Source organism: Megalops cyprinoides, chromosome 5 (assembly GCF_013368585.1).
Source record: "Megalops cyprinoides isolate fMegCyp1 chromosome 5, fMegCyp1.pri, whole genome shotgun sequence".
NCBI lineage: Eukaryota > Metazoa > Chordata > Actinopteri > Elopiformes > Megalopidae > Megalops > Megalops cyprinoides.
In genome coordinates this window covers 15519149-15537312 of record NC_050587.1, presented here as the reverse complement: position 1 = coordinate 15537312, position 18164 = coordinate 15519149, and the positions used below count along the sequence as shown (strand labels likewise).

Below are 18164 nucleotides of genomic sequence, written 5' to 3'. Positions count from 1 at the left end.
ACAGCAAAGTCTCTGTATTAGCTCAAGGAAATCCACATTATTTCCTAAGTTGATACTGTATCTGCATTAAAACCTGTTGCTTTAAAAAGAATTGTGCTCACTTAGCTGTCTGTAATTTTTTGTACAGTGATTATTCTTATAAATTATATTTTAGTTTGACACAATTTCTGAGAAAACAATGTAGCATTATTCCCAAAAAAAGTCCTTTGTACAAGTAACAGTATTTAAACATGAAAAAATGAATGAAACCAAATAATTAAAACAGTGGATTTTCTCCCGTACATTTTAAGTCATGGTTACCTTTTTGAAGCATGTACAAGTGTAAACTGATTAATATGAGTACCTCTGGAAAATATTCATGTAACAGTGTGTGTATGACGCAAATAACTTGAAGATATATATACCGTATTTTCCTAACCCTGCCTAATGAGTTTAGAAACAGTACTGAATACAGATAGATGAAACTTTTTCTCCCGGATTCACTGTTTCTTACAATATCACTGAAGTTTCTAATCAAGGGCAATAGGCAACCATCTCCACCTGAGTCTTTAGTCAAAGCCACTAAAACAATTCCTTTTTTCTCTTTGTTGAGAGAGCGGAGTGTTTTTCTGTGTTTCTAGTAAACTCGAGTCGGGTCATTGAGAAAAGCTTGTGCGCATGTGTGTAATTTCACTACTCAACTTCTGGTGCTCAACTTTATTTTAATTTTATTTTTTTTTTTCTTGACCCGATGCAATATTTGTGTGATTTTTCGTCGTCTCATTCTAAAAGACCACATCTGAAAGGGATACGTTTCCTGACAGTCAGTGGTAGCAATATATTATTTAAAAAAAAAAAAAAAAATCTACAGCTATATGAATTTCAACATTTCTGATTTAACTACTTTTCGCTGAAGGAAGTATCTTTTAAAACAGTAGTCTGTGATGTATTTGCAGTGGTGGGTCACACGTTTCCATCACTTAATTACAACTCTCCATTTAATTGCCTAAGTAGTGTGTGAGGTTACTGTGTCTGATATCCACTAAAAGTAAAAGGCATCCTAGAACTCTGACTAGACCTGCTTAAAGGCCCTCAGTTGTTGTTTTGCATTTGTAGATTCCCTAAACTGTACTGTCCATGATATAGCAATACATTGCAGATTGGAAAAGTCTTTGAGTCTTTGAGGTGTGAACAAAGAAGCGTTAGGATTTGGAGAGAAAAAAAAGGTGACTGACTACGGTCGTTTATTGTTATGTGTCACCATTGAACAAGAAGTGAATCTATAGACTTTAAGGAAGAGAGGGGAACATGTAATACCAACAGCATGTTATTAATCCATTGCGGAGAGGCCTCTGTATTTGTATGAGGGTTGTTAAAACAGCATTCCCTCAAGACACACAAGGCCACAGTGATAGACACAGTTAAGGCCTTTCTGTGTGAAAAGGCTGTCCGCTTGGCTATTTTTATTTGATCACCATGACCGGGTGATGGATGGCAAAATGTGTGTTCATGGAAATAATGACAAGTTTTTCTTTTTTTTTTTTTTTTTTTTTTACGTCAACAATGAATTTATGACATAATTGATTGTACTGTAATTTGGCACCATATCAAATTTCAAATCATTATTTTAACTGTAAATTTTTAGGTACATGTCTGACATTTTTAAAATATTTGTATCCACTTAAAGAAATGGCCTAGAGCTGCAAAGATTTTGCTAAGGATGGACTCATATCAATAAATGCAAATAACACTGGTAACCCCAGGCTGTTGTAAGCACAGAGTTGAAGTGTAAGTCTACAGGAACTGAATATATATGTAATGTATATTTAGCGAGCTGGTTCTTGCTTCTCCACACAGAAATCTCTCTCTTGCTGCCTCTACAACATCAGTAATATTCTAAGGCATTTGGAGCTTTCATTATCATATTGGTCGTATGTTAAAACGTGTATTAGAAAGGAAACAATCTGTAAATGTAAATGATTTCTCATGATATGTAAATATTACAATATCTCTGCCACTTTTGTCTTTATAATTCAATGTGCCTGTAATAAATGTGTAATATATATTATATATACATATATAAAATTACAACTAAACATGGTGCCTTGTGTATTATTTCATTTTTTGCTGGATTGCCAGTTTTTGTGTCCTTTTTATGCATGTTGGTGCAATTTCATTACATTCATTGGGGCTTTTGAGAGAAAATTTGCCATGTTGATGTTGAGAATTCAGAGAATTCAAATACATAAAGCTCAAAGGTATGTCATTTGTATTCCTGCAGGTCAAATACACACCTCACATTAAAGTAACATTAAGCCCAAACAGTTTAGTCAAGGAGCCGGAAACCTTGTGACAGACAGGTTGCCTTTTTGTGGAAGCATCACAAAATCAGTGTAAACAAGTTGTCATTTTACAAGTGTGTTTTGAGGCAAACAAAAAGAACAGTTTGAATGGCAAGGCCTTAGTGATGCGTTACTTCACTTCTTTTGGCCAAAGTCACAACATATAATATAAAAGCTCTTGCTTAAATTATTTGAGTTATTTATTTGTCCTAAACAGTGCATAAGCACTACATTACCGACTTGCATGGTTGCCATATTGTGTAGCAAATATAGGGATTAATATTCTTATGTGATAAACTGTACTTGGCTTGTTTAGATTCTATACTGCAAAAGGGAGCTGCTAGAGGTCAACATAAGGACTTAATTATTTGGCAGCTTATCCAATGGATAGGCATTGATCAGGGAGAGAGCATGGTCACTACATGGTCATTTAAAATACACCGAAAAGAATGTAGGGTCTTGCGGTTCTATCTTGGGACCAGAGCATACTTGCTGAAAGAAGTACTATTGTAGAATTTACCTATTGGCCTTGCAGAGACCCTTTTACATGCAGCCAACTGACTCTGTTGTTTTTACCTCTCTGGGCAGCACTGTAAAGTCTATAAATTTACTCTTTCAGTAAGGTCAACAAATAGGAGTCAAGAAATTACTCAGATCTGATGAGGATAGGAGGGAAATCCAAAGAGTTTTCAAGAGACTTTAAAGTGTCTGGGAGAAGAGCTGTTAGATGGACTGACACTTACAGAGGATGTCCTACCGACACGCCCAGGTAATGCAAATATAAATGTCGACATCTCCGTTCATGATTTGTACAGAACCTTCAGGGGGACAGTTTCTCCTCTGAGACTGCCCTAATAAATACACAGCCAAACTATTGCACAGTCATATTATATCTTCTATACATTGTGGAATAATCAGGATAAAATGCATTTCATTACCAAAAGAGTTCAGATCTATTTCTAGATGGGGCTTTGAATGCCAAAGAAAATACTGTATCAGTGTAAAAGTGTAATGGACTGGCAATCCTGTTGTGGAAGTGTGTCAGCAATTGAGTCATTCTGAATGGTCCATATGAGTGCAAAGTATCTTGGGAGGTAGTTGCATATTCTTTAACCAAGGGAATTTTGCAACTGAAAGGAAAATATGATGACAAGCAGCACGCAGTAGTTCTCTCAGGTCAATGCATAAGATGTTTGCATGACTATGCAGGAAGGTCCCAGGAGGAAGCCGTTGCTGGATTTGTTTGGCTCTGTTGTAGAGCCCTGCTGGAGCTCTGGGCTCCAGAGTGTTCTTTGCCCTGGAGGACCGGCTTGGGAGACCGAGCCAGGAAAGTTAAAGTAATGGCGCCGAGATATGTCGCTGAGGTAACTGCTCTTCTCATGCGTTTCCTCTGTTTCTTCTCACCTGGTGAGCTATTCCTACCCCACTAATATATCCCTCTATAGTTTTAATCCCCTAAGAAGAAAAGATCACTTAAGCATACAAGAAGAGGCCCGGGACATTAATTGGGGGTTGCCTAGTGCCCAGATGTGAAGGAGGTTTGTTATTTACTCCCTGAAAAATGACTACCTGCCGAGAGGAGGGAACTCTTCATATTTTCTAAATGCTGTCATGGTGGTGTTTGTTCAAAGGCCCAACGGGGTGATAAAATTGAGTTATTTTGGCCAAGTAAATGTGTAGAACATCGGTTACGTTTATGGTCAATTTATAATAGATGTGCCTATTTGATCTCTGCTAAACTTAAGGAAAAACATCTGAAAAAATAGAGATGGTGTAAGTTTATTGCATTAAATGTGGATTTGCTGTCAAAGCCCGGAGGACCCCAGAATAAATCAAACGCTGAACTGGTCAGACTGCAATGCTGGAGACGTGAGCTGCATTCCATTCAGATCGGAGAGGGGCAGGATCACTCCTTCCACACTGATACTGAAAACAGGCCCTGGAAAAAGTATTCGCACTGGTCCGCAGTGACAAGTCAGCAACTCGAGATGTTTCGTTCCAGCATTTTAAATGTACGTCAAGTTGATAGAGATGTTTTCCACTGAGTCAAGTCCTTCCATGTCCAGCGTTTAATTATATTTTCAGGTCTTTCAGTAGTATATTAAGTCATACAGGAGATTCCTGGGGAATGAAGTTTCAGTAATTTAAATACTGGGAGCTTGGCTGGGAATCTCCGTTCCCGTGTCAAATCGTGTGTCTAAATATAATTCTGTTATTCCCAGATTTTTTTTGACAGATTGGGGTCCTGCAAGTCTTTGTTCTCAAACAATGCTTGATAGTGTGAAACAAAAGGCTACCATCTACAAATGGTGCAAGTATGGTTCTGCGTCTTGCTTGCATGAAAAAATTTCTCTTCACAATTGGAATGGATACAACTGGACATCTGCTGAGGTGGATTAACTACTGTTTCCAGTGACCAGCTGGAGTATCTGAGCAATTAGACCGCCTCCCACAGTACTTATCATATGTCATTGGTTCATAATGTGTGCCTCTGTCCCTCGAATGGTGCGTTCTGTGTTCAGTTCACAGAAGAGTGTCAGACTTCTACCTATGGAGTACTTCGCGTTTGTAGCATTGATGATGTTTTTCTGGACAAACCCCTGGCGTTCAATCTCCCCAGCAACCTGAAGCAGGCTCCAGGTGCTTGTGTGAGAAGTTCGACCGGGACGGTTGGATTAGTGGATCTGTGTAACAATCAGTCGGGCTGAAACTCATCTTGATGGTGTCCTTATTCCCACTTGACGAACCCAAAGAGGCACCACCACCACGAGCAGCATACTAATACTAGCCAGTAGTAAGTAGAGAGGCAAGCTGTGCTTGGATCCATCAGGAGATTCTGGGTCCTTTGATTGGGGGGCTGGTTTTTGTCCTGGTGAACAGCATCTGTAAACTCACCAGGACATGGACAAGTGCCCCCTCTGGTGGGAACTGGAACTACATACCTCTTTCATATTTTTTCAAAGTGGGTAAGATCCATCCGTGTACATTAGAACTGCTGGAATGCAGTACGCCTTCTGAGGAACGACTCCGCTTCTCCTGTCACTTTGTGTGGGTGTCATGTGATGATTTGCTCTTCATAGTGGGTTTAACATGGGTACTACTACTTACCTTTGGTTTCTTGTAAGAAAGTATTTAGGTGGTGACAGGAAGCTTACACAGGCTGTCCTTCTCATTACCTGCTATCTTATATAAAGACCCATGACACTACACAGAAGCAATGTTGTTTTGCAGGTGACTTGGGAATGGCATGGTGCCCCTTGCAAGCTGGGCAACTCAAAGGCAGGAGAGTTTGTGAGACCCCATGTTCCTTTAACAGCGTAGTTCAATGGTGACTGAACATGTTCTAAGATCTGATTGCTAGCACCATTATTTCTACCCACATTATACTGTCTTTCCTCAAAGGGCTGCATGTGCCGTATTTGGCAGTTCAGGACATGCTGAATTGCCACCCGTGTAGTAATCAGAAGCAGTGTTTATTGTCTGTAGTATTCTTCCATTCCTTCAGTGTGATTTGTAATGTTCATGTTTTATACTGTGGTCAACTGGAAATCTCCAAATGTGACTATGGTAAATACAGGTCTTAATGCAATTATGGGAAAAAGCACATAAATTCCTGCATGATACCACAAAGCTGGAAAAGTGACTGTCTGAGCTTCCTCATTTGCTCATTCGGGGCTTCATATATACTGAATGATAACACAGTGGCACATAGCTGTCGGGTGAGTCAGTCTGGAGGAGAGGTAACAGTTTAAATCCTGCTCATCTGGGGGTTCTCAGGTTCTGTGTGTCTTCACCGGATTCTGTAGAACTGCACGGAACCTCAGCTCACTCTTACTGGCTTTCATTGCCCTTGAGTTCTCTCTGTATGGGTATTTTTGTTTGTTTTGCTAAAAAAAAAAACCCACCTGAGCCTCCAAACAAGCCTGTGTGCTTGAGGTACTGAATGAGAGGGATCACTGCGGTAATGAACTCAAGTCTGGGCAGTGTGCGGGAACTGCTCAAACACATTCAACTCCAAAGGCAAACGCTGCCAGATCGGCAAAGAGAATTAGCTTCCGTGCCAAGCTAGCAAAGGCATGTCACACCCTATTTGTCACAAAGGGACTAAGGACGGCCACGTATTTAGTCCCACACTCTCTCCTCCTTGTCAACATTATGTCGAGTGTTTCGCAGTCAGGCTTCACTGTCCAAGGTGGTAGCCTTACCATACTGAGAGTCTCCCCCCCAAAAAAGAAGCTGTACAGTTTTTCTCATGTTCTGTAAGAAGCCATTTCTGTTCACGACCACAACAAAAGGAACAGGAAATGGCTCTTTCATTCCTGCATTATACACTAGTGTCCGAATTGTTAGTGTAATGATAGGGATGCCTTTTAAACCCGTAAAGAAAATTCCCTCTGGGTTTCCCCTTTTATCTGGAGCCTGGTGACAACACAAGAAAAGCATGGATATAAAACACATGTTGCACCAGCGGAGTAATTTTAATATCACTTGACAGTTTAAAGGAAAGGCAAAATATCGGGGCTGGAATTGTCTTCTGTAAGAGGAAATCTGTCTTGATCTGCTGTGTACGCTCGCACAGGGAATGAACCGCTGGAGCTGCGTGATGCCAATTATTCTGGGATTTATGGAAGTGGAGCATGGGGCTGGAAAAACACCTTTTTACGCTTATGCTGTTTTCGCAAACCGTCAGCTCTATTAAAAAAAGGGAGCGAGAGATAGCCCTCCGCTTGGTTCCTGTTGCCTTTGGCGGTTTGGAAGGAAAACTTTTTTGGGGTGGGGGGGGGAGGGGGGGGGTGCGGGGGTGGTGGCTGCGGTCGAAGGGGGTGACCAGTTCGACGTTGAGGCTGTTATCTTAGGTGTGTTTGGATTGGGCAGCGAGAGCCCGGCCCCCTGCTGAGATTGACTTAGCTGGAACATGCTTCAAAACCCGGTGCTCTGGAGGGACAGGGGACCCGTTATGGAGAGGATGGGCAGATTCCTGACAGCGTGCCGTGTGGACCGTTTAGCCGGCCCGGCCCTGGTCCTCCCACCGCAGGGTCTGAGGCGGGCTGTGACCGACGCCCCTGGAAACCTAGCGTGCAGCGAGAGGCTTTGTGCAATTGGCTGTTGTTAACGCGCAGTGGGGGGAGGGGGATGGGGGCGTCCGTCGCTGGTCACTGTGAAATAACAGAGATCAGCAGCATCTACAAACCTCCTCCGAGTGAGTCAATCAACGTTCACTGTTTATAAAAGCAAGATTTCGCTTTTTCCCCCTACTGTATCCATTTTCAAATTGTGAAATCTAGTGGCTTTACTTATACTGCAAGGCATTGATATAAGGTATAATCCAATCTAAGCCTGGACATAAGGCACCAGTGATATTCACAGTTGGCATTGCAGTTATGGGGTGGGGATGGGGGAGTATAGCCTACCCAGGGATCACAGAGCAAGAGATGACTAAGAAGGCTATGATGTTTATGTCATTCTTGCACTGTGAAATATGTGAAAGAGGCATTAATTGTCCAAAGTTTAGTATCAGACATTTGAATATTGACTAATACCCCTTTAGTCTATTTACTGAGGTGACTGAGCTACCTTAGAATTTTATTTTAAGGCTGAGATTTGACAAGCAGAAGCTTATGTTATTAGCAGAACTGGCTTGATCGGGGAACTTTAAAGTTTCTCTCCTGGCTTTGGATGGTATGAATCAAACAGACCGTCCCATATTCTGGTTTATGCTGATTGCCCCTTTTGTTTCTTACCCGCACCACTTACAAATACACTTCAGTTCATCATTCCACTAAGAGACATCCTAGCTCTGTAACTTTTTAGTTGTATATTGTTGTGCCATCGTCATTTTTGTTAACTTACCAATTTTAGTGTTATTTTACACGCAAGACTTGCGCAGATACACCGCAGCTGGAATGCGGTGAACCGACTTGTGGAAAAACACTGTTAGAAAAGGCAGACGTGCCGATTTCTGTTAAACCGTTGTGTAACCCTCAGAGCTAGCAGTGATCCCAGGCCGCTGCGCTGTACTTTGCCCGTTCCGTCCCTGGATCTTCAGAAGAGATCACTCGCTTGAGTGCCTTTTCATGGAGTCTCATATCTGGACCCCGTATCTCCGACAATTATTCCCCCGGCCCCGAGGGCTTGGCCGCACACCGGCCCCACACTCCTCCTCATGGTTTTAAATAAGGTAAACAGCAGGGGGCCAGGGATCTGCTGAGGGGAAATGTCCCAATTACAAATATTTGGACTTTTTTAATCAAAAGGGTCTGCAGTCCAGAAACTCCAAGATGTTCTCTAAACACATTGATTCTTTGCCTTGGACGTTTCTATATCCATCACCATCTGTACAAAAAAAGCCCTTCTGAAAGATAACGTTTCGCAAATGTCACGAAAAAATTTAATTGTGCGTAGAGGTACACCACTTGCGGCGTGTACAGTCGGTATACGCGCGGTTGTGTTGTTGCGCGGGCAAGGGGACGTCAAAGTCCCTGCAACTAATGGGCAAGCTCACAAAGAAAGAGCGGCACGACCATGTGTATTGGGATGTATAGTGAACCCGCTACACAACAGCGCTTGAGCGAATCTCAACAATTCGCCCTTTTGGTTAAATGCTTCCTGATTCTCCTCTTCCTGCAGCTGTGTAATATTGCCCCGAAAGCGCAGCATCAAAGGCCTGTCCTCTGTAGGCTAACAGGACACCGATGGGCCTCGCAGCACTTCCTGGCATTTCTCCCTCAAACGCCGTGTTTTGGCTGCGGGTCAGCATCGTTTGCGCCCTGGTCTGCATCACTTCGCACATGATGGGTGGCATGTGGCAGGTTCAGAAGACCTGGGCCTTGGTGGAGGGCTGCTTTCTCTGGGTAAGGGAAACGGACTCCCAGAAAAATCTGGGAGTCCGTGCTTTCATTTAGCTTTCCTTCAGTCAATCGCACCAGGCGGGGGCAGTGTGCTCTTAGATCAACTAAACAGCGCAATAAAAAGGGTACCGTTCTGCTGCATTTTTGCTTGATTTTCTCGTAGCTCCCACTGGTGTGCCACTCCCCTTTCATCTACTGTAAATGATCATCAGACTTAGGTTCTGGTGACATTATAAATATGTTATCCTAATGGCATTTAAGTAAAACGCTTGTTTCAATAGACCCTACTTTACAAGGGCAGTGCTGATAGAAAAGGATTTTTGAGTGTTCGGATGGAATAAAATTATTAGAAGGATGGAGCACGCACCCTATTTTAGTTTCTTTATAAACACAAAGTGAGAGTTAAGAAAAACTTTGGGGAGAGCCCTCATTTGAGCATGAAGCCTGAGTCATTTTCCCCCGGGGAAGGATGAATGGCACAAATAGCATTATTCCCTACAACTCGCAAAGGGTTATTTCAATTTCAGCTGAAGAAAACGCGTCTGCATGTGGCCATGTTTGCATGGGAAATGTATAATTTATTATTGTAGGTGTTTTACTGGGGTGGAGAAACATGCCTCCGGGTAGTACATTAGGTCACGCATGTCAGTTATAGCCTATGATAATTTAAAATGTCAAGCCGTTTGAAAACACGTTTAGGAACAACATAACGAAATATTTGCCAAGTGAGAATGTAGACATGGAGTCGCTGTGCAGCATTGTTCTTCATTATATATTTTACGTCATCTAATTTGCTCCCCATTTCTTTATGAAATTTATCAAAATGCTGCTTCTGACTTTAATTTGTTGAAAGCTTACAAGCTATAAAAAACCACGTATTTTTGCACTGCTGGTTTTACATATAACTGTAATTACCTGCTCAAAGAATAAAATTTCTAGGTTGTGTAACATCTTAGAGGAAGGCTGGCAGCTCAACCGGGGATTGTTTTAAAAGCACCGTGAAAGCAATCTAGTACAGAGCATGTGTGCCAGCTAATACACCATTCCTCATTGCATATTCTCAAAGACACGTATTGCGTGATCGCTCAGGAGCACGCAGTGTTTTATATACTTGGGAAATCTTTCACTTGAACATGCTGAAGCGATTGTTTAACTGTTGCAGTATGGGCTCGTAGTGATGAGTAATGTATAACATTGACTTCAGACACTGTAGTGTGAAATGATAGTTGACAAGGTGGATTACTGCTCTCGCCTTCCACCATCTATGCGTGCACTCGTCTTTCAGCCGTGACTCGCCTCTCGCTATCTCTTAACTCAGGAAGGCGTAATGAGCTCCCCGCTGATTTCATGAGATCAGCAATGAACCAAACGTTCCCAAATACGTTTTGTTCCCAAATACATTTATCCAAGTTTCAATTCAAATTTGCTAAAAGAAACAATACACATTTGAAGTTTTTACTAACTATTTAAGTACTACTAATTGTATTATTATTATTATTATTATTATTATTAGTAGTAGTAGCAGTAGTAGTAGTAGTAGTAGTAGTTGTTGTTTTTGTTGTTGTAACAGTAGTAGCAAGAATCGTACTTCTTTAAATGCATAGGCCTATTTATATTTTTTTCTCCCTGGAGCACTAGTAATAGTCACTATCAGAATAACTGCCAGGAAATATAGTGTATAAATAATGTAAAATGAATTTAGGGTTACGATATTACAAGAGATACGCAGACGTTGTTTTCCAAAAATCCAGTTCCATTTTTCTGCTGGATTTAACAGTTGACTGCACACCGGAATTAATGGACAAGTGAAAAACCTTGAATGGGACACAATGTCATTCAATGAGTAACTTTGAATGTCTCAGTCATTACATTAAATATTCACAGCATTTTCCACTATTCCAGGACATTTGGACTTTACTGGACAGAGTTTGGTAAGTTCCTCACACCATGTAAAGAGTCCTAGGTTGAGACAATAAAAGTTTATTCAAAATAGCTTTGACGATGGAACAACGACGTGGAACTACCTGTAGTGCAGTGAACACCTGCGACAGAAACAACAACACCGAGGATTTTTCACTAAATGTTTTCTCCGTCACTCCTTACCCTCCTACCAGACCGGATATCGAAGTGTCAGACGGGGACAAAGCTGGTGCTACGTTACTGTTCTCGGGAGTTTTTCTGGGGTTGGTTGGAATAACGTTCACGGTAATGGGATGGATAAATTATGACATCAGCAAGAGTTTCGAATGGACCCAGTTGCTCGGGCCCATCCTTCTCTCAGTCGGCGTGACGTTTGTGCTAATTGGCGTCTGCAAATTCAAGATGCTGACATGCAAGCTTTGTAAACATTGTGATGACCGACCCCAAGAGGCAGAACCTCCACAGTCCGCCCAGTCTTTTGTTTTCACCGGAATTAACCAACCCATTACATTCCACGGGGCAACAGTGGTCCAGTATATTCCACCACCTTACGCCCATGACGGAGGCGCTGCAAATAATGTTTCTTCCAGAGGGATATTACCTGGAGTGTCAAGGACAACATGCCCGCCCCAGTACTGTACCATATATCCCCTGGATAACCCATCATTCGCAGGTGATGACCATTGCACACCAAGCCTACAGGTGGACAGCAGTAATAGCAGGTATATGCGCAAAAATCGACACAAAAACAGATTTTGTGAACCTGTATGCATTTTGCACATTCAATAATAGCATGGAGTTGTTTGGTCTTTAATTTCAATAACGAACTTAATGCAGCATTACTTCCCTTGTAACTCATACGAGATCCTCTAATTGGCTGCTGACAGCCAGACGTAAAGCACTTCTGCGGTTTGATTGATTCGCACAGTAAAATTAAGCCATTTCCCCGCAGTGACGATGGGAAGCTAGCCCATATAAAGGCTACCCACGTGCAAGAGCAAAGCCGTTAAGACACTTCCATATAAACAATCTTTTTTGTCTTGTCCATAGCTGATTAAGCTGTGATTTATTTAACACCCCGTAGACTTAAACTTCTTAAAGGATTTATAGCCATTACATACCGACTGTCACACAATGCCTTACTAAATCCTTCACAGGAACCATGAGAACGAGGAGAGACCAGATGGGAAGGCGTCTACTGATGAAACCCTGGACAGTTCCGCTCCCCCAGCCTACGGAGACATCTTTCCCGTTCCACTACCGGCCGGCTCCACTTGAGCCGGCTACCTGTTTTGTTCCTATATTGACTTGACATACTGCTCATATGTTATGTCGGCACGAATACACGTTACCGTAAAATGTCAACATGTTATGAATGTTGTAACACAGGCCTATTGTAAAGCATTTTAAATCACTGCCGTATCGCAAAGTACGCCTATAGGCCTGTATTAACTGTTTTCGCAGTCGGCATTACTGAATTCCGTGATAAGCTAATTAAAAAGTCTTGAAACCACGATGGCATAAAAACGTCATTAAAGGCTACTGCAAATGACAGCTAAAATATACGCAATTTTAGATAATAACGTAGACAAACCGAGTGAGACGAAGGAGTAAACCGCACCCACTTAAGCAATTAAAACCTGTGATATAGGCCCACTGCACGTATTAAATTTAGACACGTTTAATATTGTATCGTTATTATTTCGCAATTAACCTAAAGGTCCAGTGTAGCGCTGTCCATGGTCCTGTAGAGGTGTCTGTAGCCTTGTGGACCAAACGTATTCCATAGGTATCCATTGAAGACTTTCTCTCGAGATATTGTATTTTCTGGAAAGATGAAAGCCCAGGTACCCAAGTCCTTGGTCAACATATGCGCACAGGCTCAAGTTGAAACCTAAGGGCCGTTGCATGCCAGTAATACATTAATGACATGCAATTGAATGTTATTCATATTACTTGACCACTTGGATACTCAACTGAAAATACTCAAGAACAGCAGACTCAAATGATGGAACAGTTCACAGTGAGCTGCATTACCCTGGCAACCCTCGTAGGTTTTCTTATTGCCAAGATCCACCGGCATTTTCAACAACAGGTACTCATTCAAAACTAGTTAAACTATTATAATGCTTTTGAGAGACCGTGCTGATGCAGGCTCACGTTTCAACTACACGTATATGATCATCATTTTTTTCAGAGGCGTTCTTCAAAGTAAAAAATCAGTTTGTATATTCCGTGAGACAGAATAAGGATAGTAAAACATATTTCATGCAATTGGATATGAAGTGCACACGATTTCTGCCTATAGCATGTACCCCTTTGAATGTAATTGTCAAATCAGATTATGCTAAAATTCGTGGAAAACGTAATATCATTTGAAATGAACAACTCCATTCAATCTAGCAGCAGCGCGCTCAATGTTCTCAATCTTCACTTGAGTTAAACGCGTCAAAAATATTGCTAGTTAGGCGGTCGACAAAACATTGGAAAATTGTGTGAAACACAAAAAATAATACTTATTTAAAACGCATTACTCACAGTGCATTGCGGTTAGATTGAATCTCGTCTTCAGAAGCCAAAATATTTTCATGGAATTTATACGACATTAACCCCTCGTTGTTGTAAATATTACATATTTACATTATTTCGTGCACTGACTGCTTGAGACTTGAAACAATTTTAGATATATAGCTTATAAAATCTGACTGTATCCCAGACAATGATTTGTTCGCTTCTTCACCATATTTCCAGAGTTATTACGTTTATACCATGAAATTGATGAAATATGAACATTGTGGACGAGGAAAAACTGTCAGTTCCTGCAGAATGCTCTTGGTTAATTAAAACTCTACAGTTACCTATACTAAGTTTAGGTTTGTTTGGGATGTTTGTCTATAAACTCGTGTTATGGTATTTCGTCGTTTTCCTACAACTTCTGACGCCATACATTTAACCATTTCTCTCAGGTTTAGGGGAGAAGTAACTTTCCTTTGCCCTTTACAACAACAGGGCTCAGTGACGTCCCTTGCAGTCCAGCGATCCGAGAGCTTTGCTCTTCACAAACAGATATCTGCGTTACGTTGCGAAACGTCATGTGGACAAATTATGAGGGAAGAATAGTGACAAATGACCTCAGGATACGCTCCCTGAGACTGTCGATCCCTGAGCTGTGAGAGAGTGTTTCGTGAGTTTGACTGGCACGACCCATGGCCTAAGTAAGGACATGCAAAACCAAATCCAATTCAAATTGGAGCTGTATTGCGTTAGGCGAAGGATACTTAGGATACTTCCTGCAGAGGCGTAGGGGTTAAATGGAGGATTGCGTGCAGGATAGCCATGCCTTTATGATCTGATTCGTATGTATGTGTTTACGCCAGCTCGTTTATCGAGTTCCTTTCCAGGACATTTTGTGCCTGCAGATCGTGACCCGCTAGTTCACTGACACTTTATTTAAAGGTATTCAAACTGCTAGAACGCAAGCGTGAAGGAGACCGCATGGGGGCAGAATATTATACATTCAACAGGAGCATTTGCTGTGTCCGCCGAAAAGTTTACAACAAACATACCTCAGAAAAGACTTTCTGAAAACATTCTTGACGTATTTTTTCCATATCATCACCATCGACAGCATCATCAGTAACATTACTATTGTTAGTTTGTCAGTTGTTAGTAAAAGTAATAGTTGAAGTAGTAGCACCTCTAGTTAACAACAATAGATTAGGTGAGATGGCTGAATCTCATATATGTATATACACCTTAAACCCAAAAATATGGTGACCCAGCATACACCGTCCTTTCAGACACGATCGGGTACAAATGGTCGATCAAATAGAATTGGTACGGGGCGCTTATTTAACTTAACGAAGTCTGGCAACCTCGCCATGAAAGCGTGCATGATTTCATTTGTATTTCACTGACATTATTAAAAAGGATTCCGAGGGTGATTCCGAGTATTCTAAAAAAAATTCTTAAACAAACATTTCAACTCTTTCACTACATTAGTCAATTAATGTAAAGACAAGAACAATTACATAAATGAGATGTCATGTAGCCTAAACCTTTTCAACATGCTTATTTATGCGTGTCACATTTTCCATAATGAGCAAAGAAAATTGTTTAGCCTCATCCAAACCATATAAATAAATTCCTCCTCCTAAAGAGCAATTTCATACGAGAAACCTTCTGAAGATAGCTTCCAGAATTAATAAGAAGTGCAGTCAAACTTGATTGGCACCAAACAGTTCATTCACCATACATTCTTAGAGACTATGTCAAGACTCAGAATACAGGCAGCTTTAGCACAAAATATAACAGACTGATTTACATATCAACAGTACAAAAACAAACAAACAAACAAACAAACAAAAAGTCATTGATTTTAACAGTCATTAATTTTAATACCAGAGCTTTATTAATTGTTGGTGCGTTATTGCACAGTATTTCGTACTGATTCGCAATTATCTCCATGGTCCATTAAATAAATAATTTATAGAAAAATGTCTTGATTTGTAAGTGACAAGTTTGTAGGAGAAACATTCATGTCATTCACTTCCACGATGCATTGAAGGGTGCTATTTGAAAAGAAAAACCAGGTTAATAAATATTATCAATTAATTGATATTGCATATGTATTACCTTACGACAGCACGGCATAAGCTGTACCAGTGAGCTACCGAAGGAGGGTTCTGCGCTTTCGGTTTTACATCAGTTACACTTTGACAGCGCACACTTCTCCCTTTAGCCGTGGTAAATGTTGAATGACTTCACTCTAAAGGTTATCTTGAATAGTGCTACCCATGTTAATAATTCAGACTGGTAATACCGATTGGAGTATACTTTATTTTTAATCATGTTTTGTTTGTGTCCTTTCATGACTGGTATCAAATCATCCACTGCGTTGAGCGAGTAAACAAAAATGCTGTGTCCACTATAAGTTTAAAGAACGACTGAAATAACACGTTTTCTTTCATACCACAAACACTGAGATACGACACATATATACTTTTGCCAAAAATGATGCCCCAGTTATCATTTACGATTTAAAATATTGAACTCATGCTCACATTCCTTACAAATTTGTGAGCAATATTGTGGAACTTCCCGTCAGCAACAACAAAAAACCCTTAATGTTCTTCGTATTGACTTCGTTGTATGACATTTCTTCCCAGGACACGTCTTACTTTAAGCTAGTATGTGGCAAAACCAGTAACTTTCTTGGGGTGGCTGGTTTGGATTAAGTATGAATACTTGAATACATAGAAAATTATAGAAAATTGCAATGTCAACACTTGCTTGCACCTGCATGATCCAAACAATGTTTTCATAACGACTGAATTTTACTAACAAAGCCGCTCTGCACTTCGAAGTGTGGCTATCCTGTGATTTACGTCTTGCAGGTACTGTATTATTTAGTGACTTGGTTATTATCAGTTTAGGCTAGCGAGCATTTGCTGAAGACCTCACACGGCCACATAAACAGTAACACTAACGACGGTGTTCTCTAGTCCACCTGGCGTAAAATGGAATCCTCACTCACGGTTTCCTTCTAGTTTCAGTCACAGAGTTGCATGATTATTTATTTTGGCCAGCACAGACCAAACAGTTTGTCTTTATTTTATCCTTAAACAAAGCGGGACTGGAGGGGGTTACATAAAGCCTTGCGCTTTCCACAAAAAGATCCTTACAATATGGTTTCACTAAGAAAGCGGGGTTGACAAGTGTAAATTCTTATTTCGAAAACAATTTTAAACTCCGTTCTATAAACGGAGCCTTTGTCTTTGTATTGAAACCACAGCACAATGTGATATCCATTAATTTTACTACACAATAAAATGCGGGTGGCCGAAAAAGCTCATTATTTTACCATTTTGTAGCATTTGCGCCCCTTTATGAAAGCATTAGGAACACGTCAAACGTTTAAACAACTAAAATGAAAGAGTGTTGGAAAAGTGTGCAGAACGATCAACCGCAATTCTCATGAGAATGTTCATATTGACATGCAATTAATTAGGAGACACTACTCCTAAATAGAGCGGTTAACAAAGTTGCATGATGGTTGCTGACTGATGCAAACTAAGGGAATAGTGTTCCTTGATAAAAATAAGGAAAGCGAGAAATAAGTGCAACCATCTGACAACCATCATAACTGTGAAATAATAATAATAATAATAATAATAATAATAATAATAATAATAGTGATTACTATTATTACTTAGTTGAATATATTTAAAATGTATTTCCACGGTGATAATCATTATTTCAGGGGTCTTTATTCAAAGATCTGTCAGTAGCCACAGCATATGATGAATGGTAAGAATGGCACTTTGTTATATTGCAAAATTCAATATCACTGTTTGATCTTCACTTATACATATGTTCTAGGTTCCTGGCTTTCAATGCGACACGCAGGACATACCAAGGCGTACTTGGACCATGGCTGCAGTCCCTGTGCTGCACTCTCGAGTGTCTGAGTTTACCCTGAATGTAAAACCGAGCCAAGAGCATCAAAGTACAAATAACCTGGCATCCATTAAATAATACCTTTTTGTATTTGTAAGTGTTATGTATTGGCTAGTTCACTGAGAGTGCAAGGCCTATTACTGTGGGAGTTCAGACTGGATACAAGGCTGGATTGCCACCATTTCACTATGATAGTCCTTTGTAGGACATAGAGAACGTTGAAATCAACACCACCACAACACCACAGGATAATGCCTTAAAGATGATGGGGCTGCCTTCTTAATCCTGTCTGTCTTTATAACTTTTTATTTGCCTTGATGACCTACAGTAAATCCTTTCAATTCTCGTTTGAGAAACCTAACAGTGCATGGAGGTCATGGTGGTATATACCATTCACACTTAAAAAAATCAGCACTCGCGGTGAGTAGGATATAGGATATCCAATACATCTGCGGATGCACTTCTATTGTAACGTACACTCTATTTCTAATAACTGTGCAAGTGTGTGTGCGCGCGCGCGTGTGCATGTGTGTGCTACTTCATTAAAATCAGATTGCAAGCGGCACAAAGTAGCCATCCTACCACTTCTGTAATTATCTTTCTTTCTTTCTTTGAT

General features: G+C 40.6%; 1 protein-coding gene across 1 annotated transcript; it reads left to right on the top strand.

The window, feature by feature from the left end:
• The first annotated feature begins 11170 nt into the window (after positions 1 to 11170).
• tmem174 (transmembrane protein 174) lies at positions 11171 to 12367 on the top strand. Its single transcript, XM_036528762.1, has 2 exons — positions 11171 to 11811; positions 12247 to 12367. Exons 1-2 carry the CDS (start codon positions 11171 to 11173, stop codon positions 12365 to 12367), a joined length of 762 nt encoding a protein of 253 aa, XP_036384655.1.
• The last annotated feature ends 5797 nt before the right edge of the window (positions 12368 to 18164 follow it).

What these genes read in the sequence shown, in the direction of transcription:
- tmem174 (XM_036528762.1), top strand. Translation starts at nt 11,171, where the DNA reads ATGGAACAACGACGTGGAACTACCTGTAGTGCAGTGAACACCTGCGAC. An exon ending in GTGGACAGCAGTAATAGCAG is followed by an intron (nt 11,812 to 12,246) that starts GTATATGCGCAA and finishes AATCCTTCACAG; the next exon opens with GAACCATGAGAACGAGGAGA.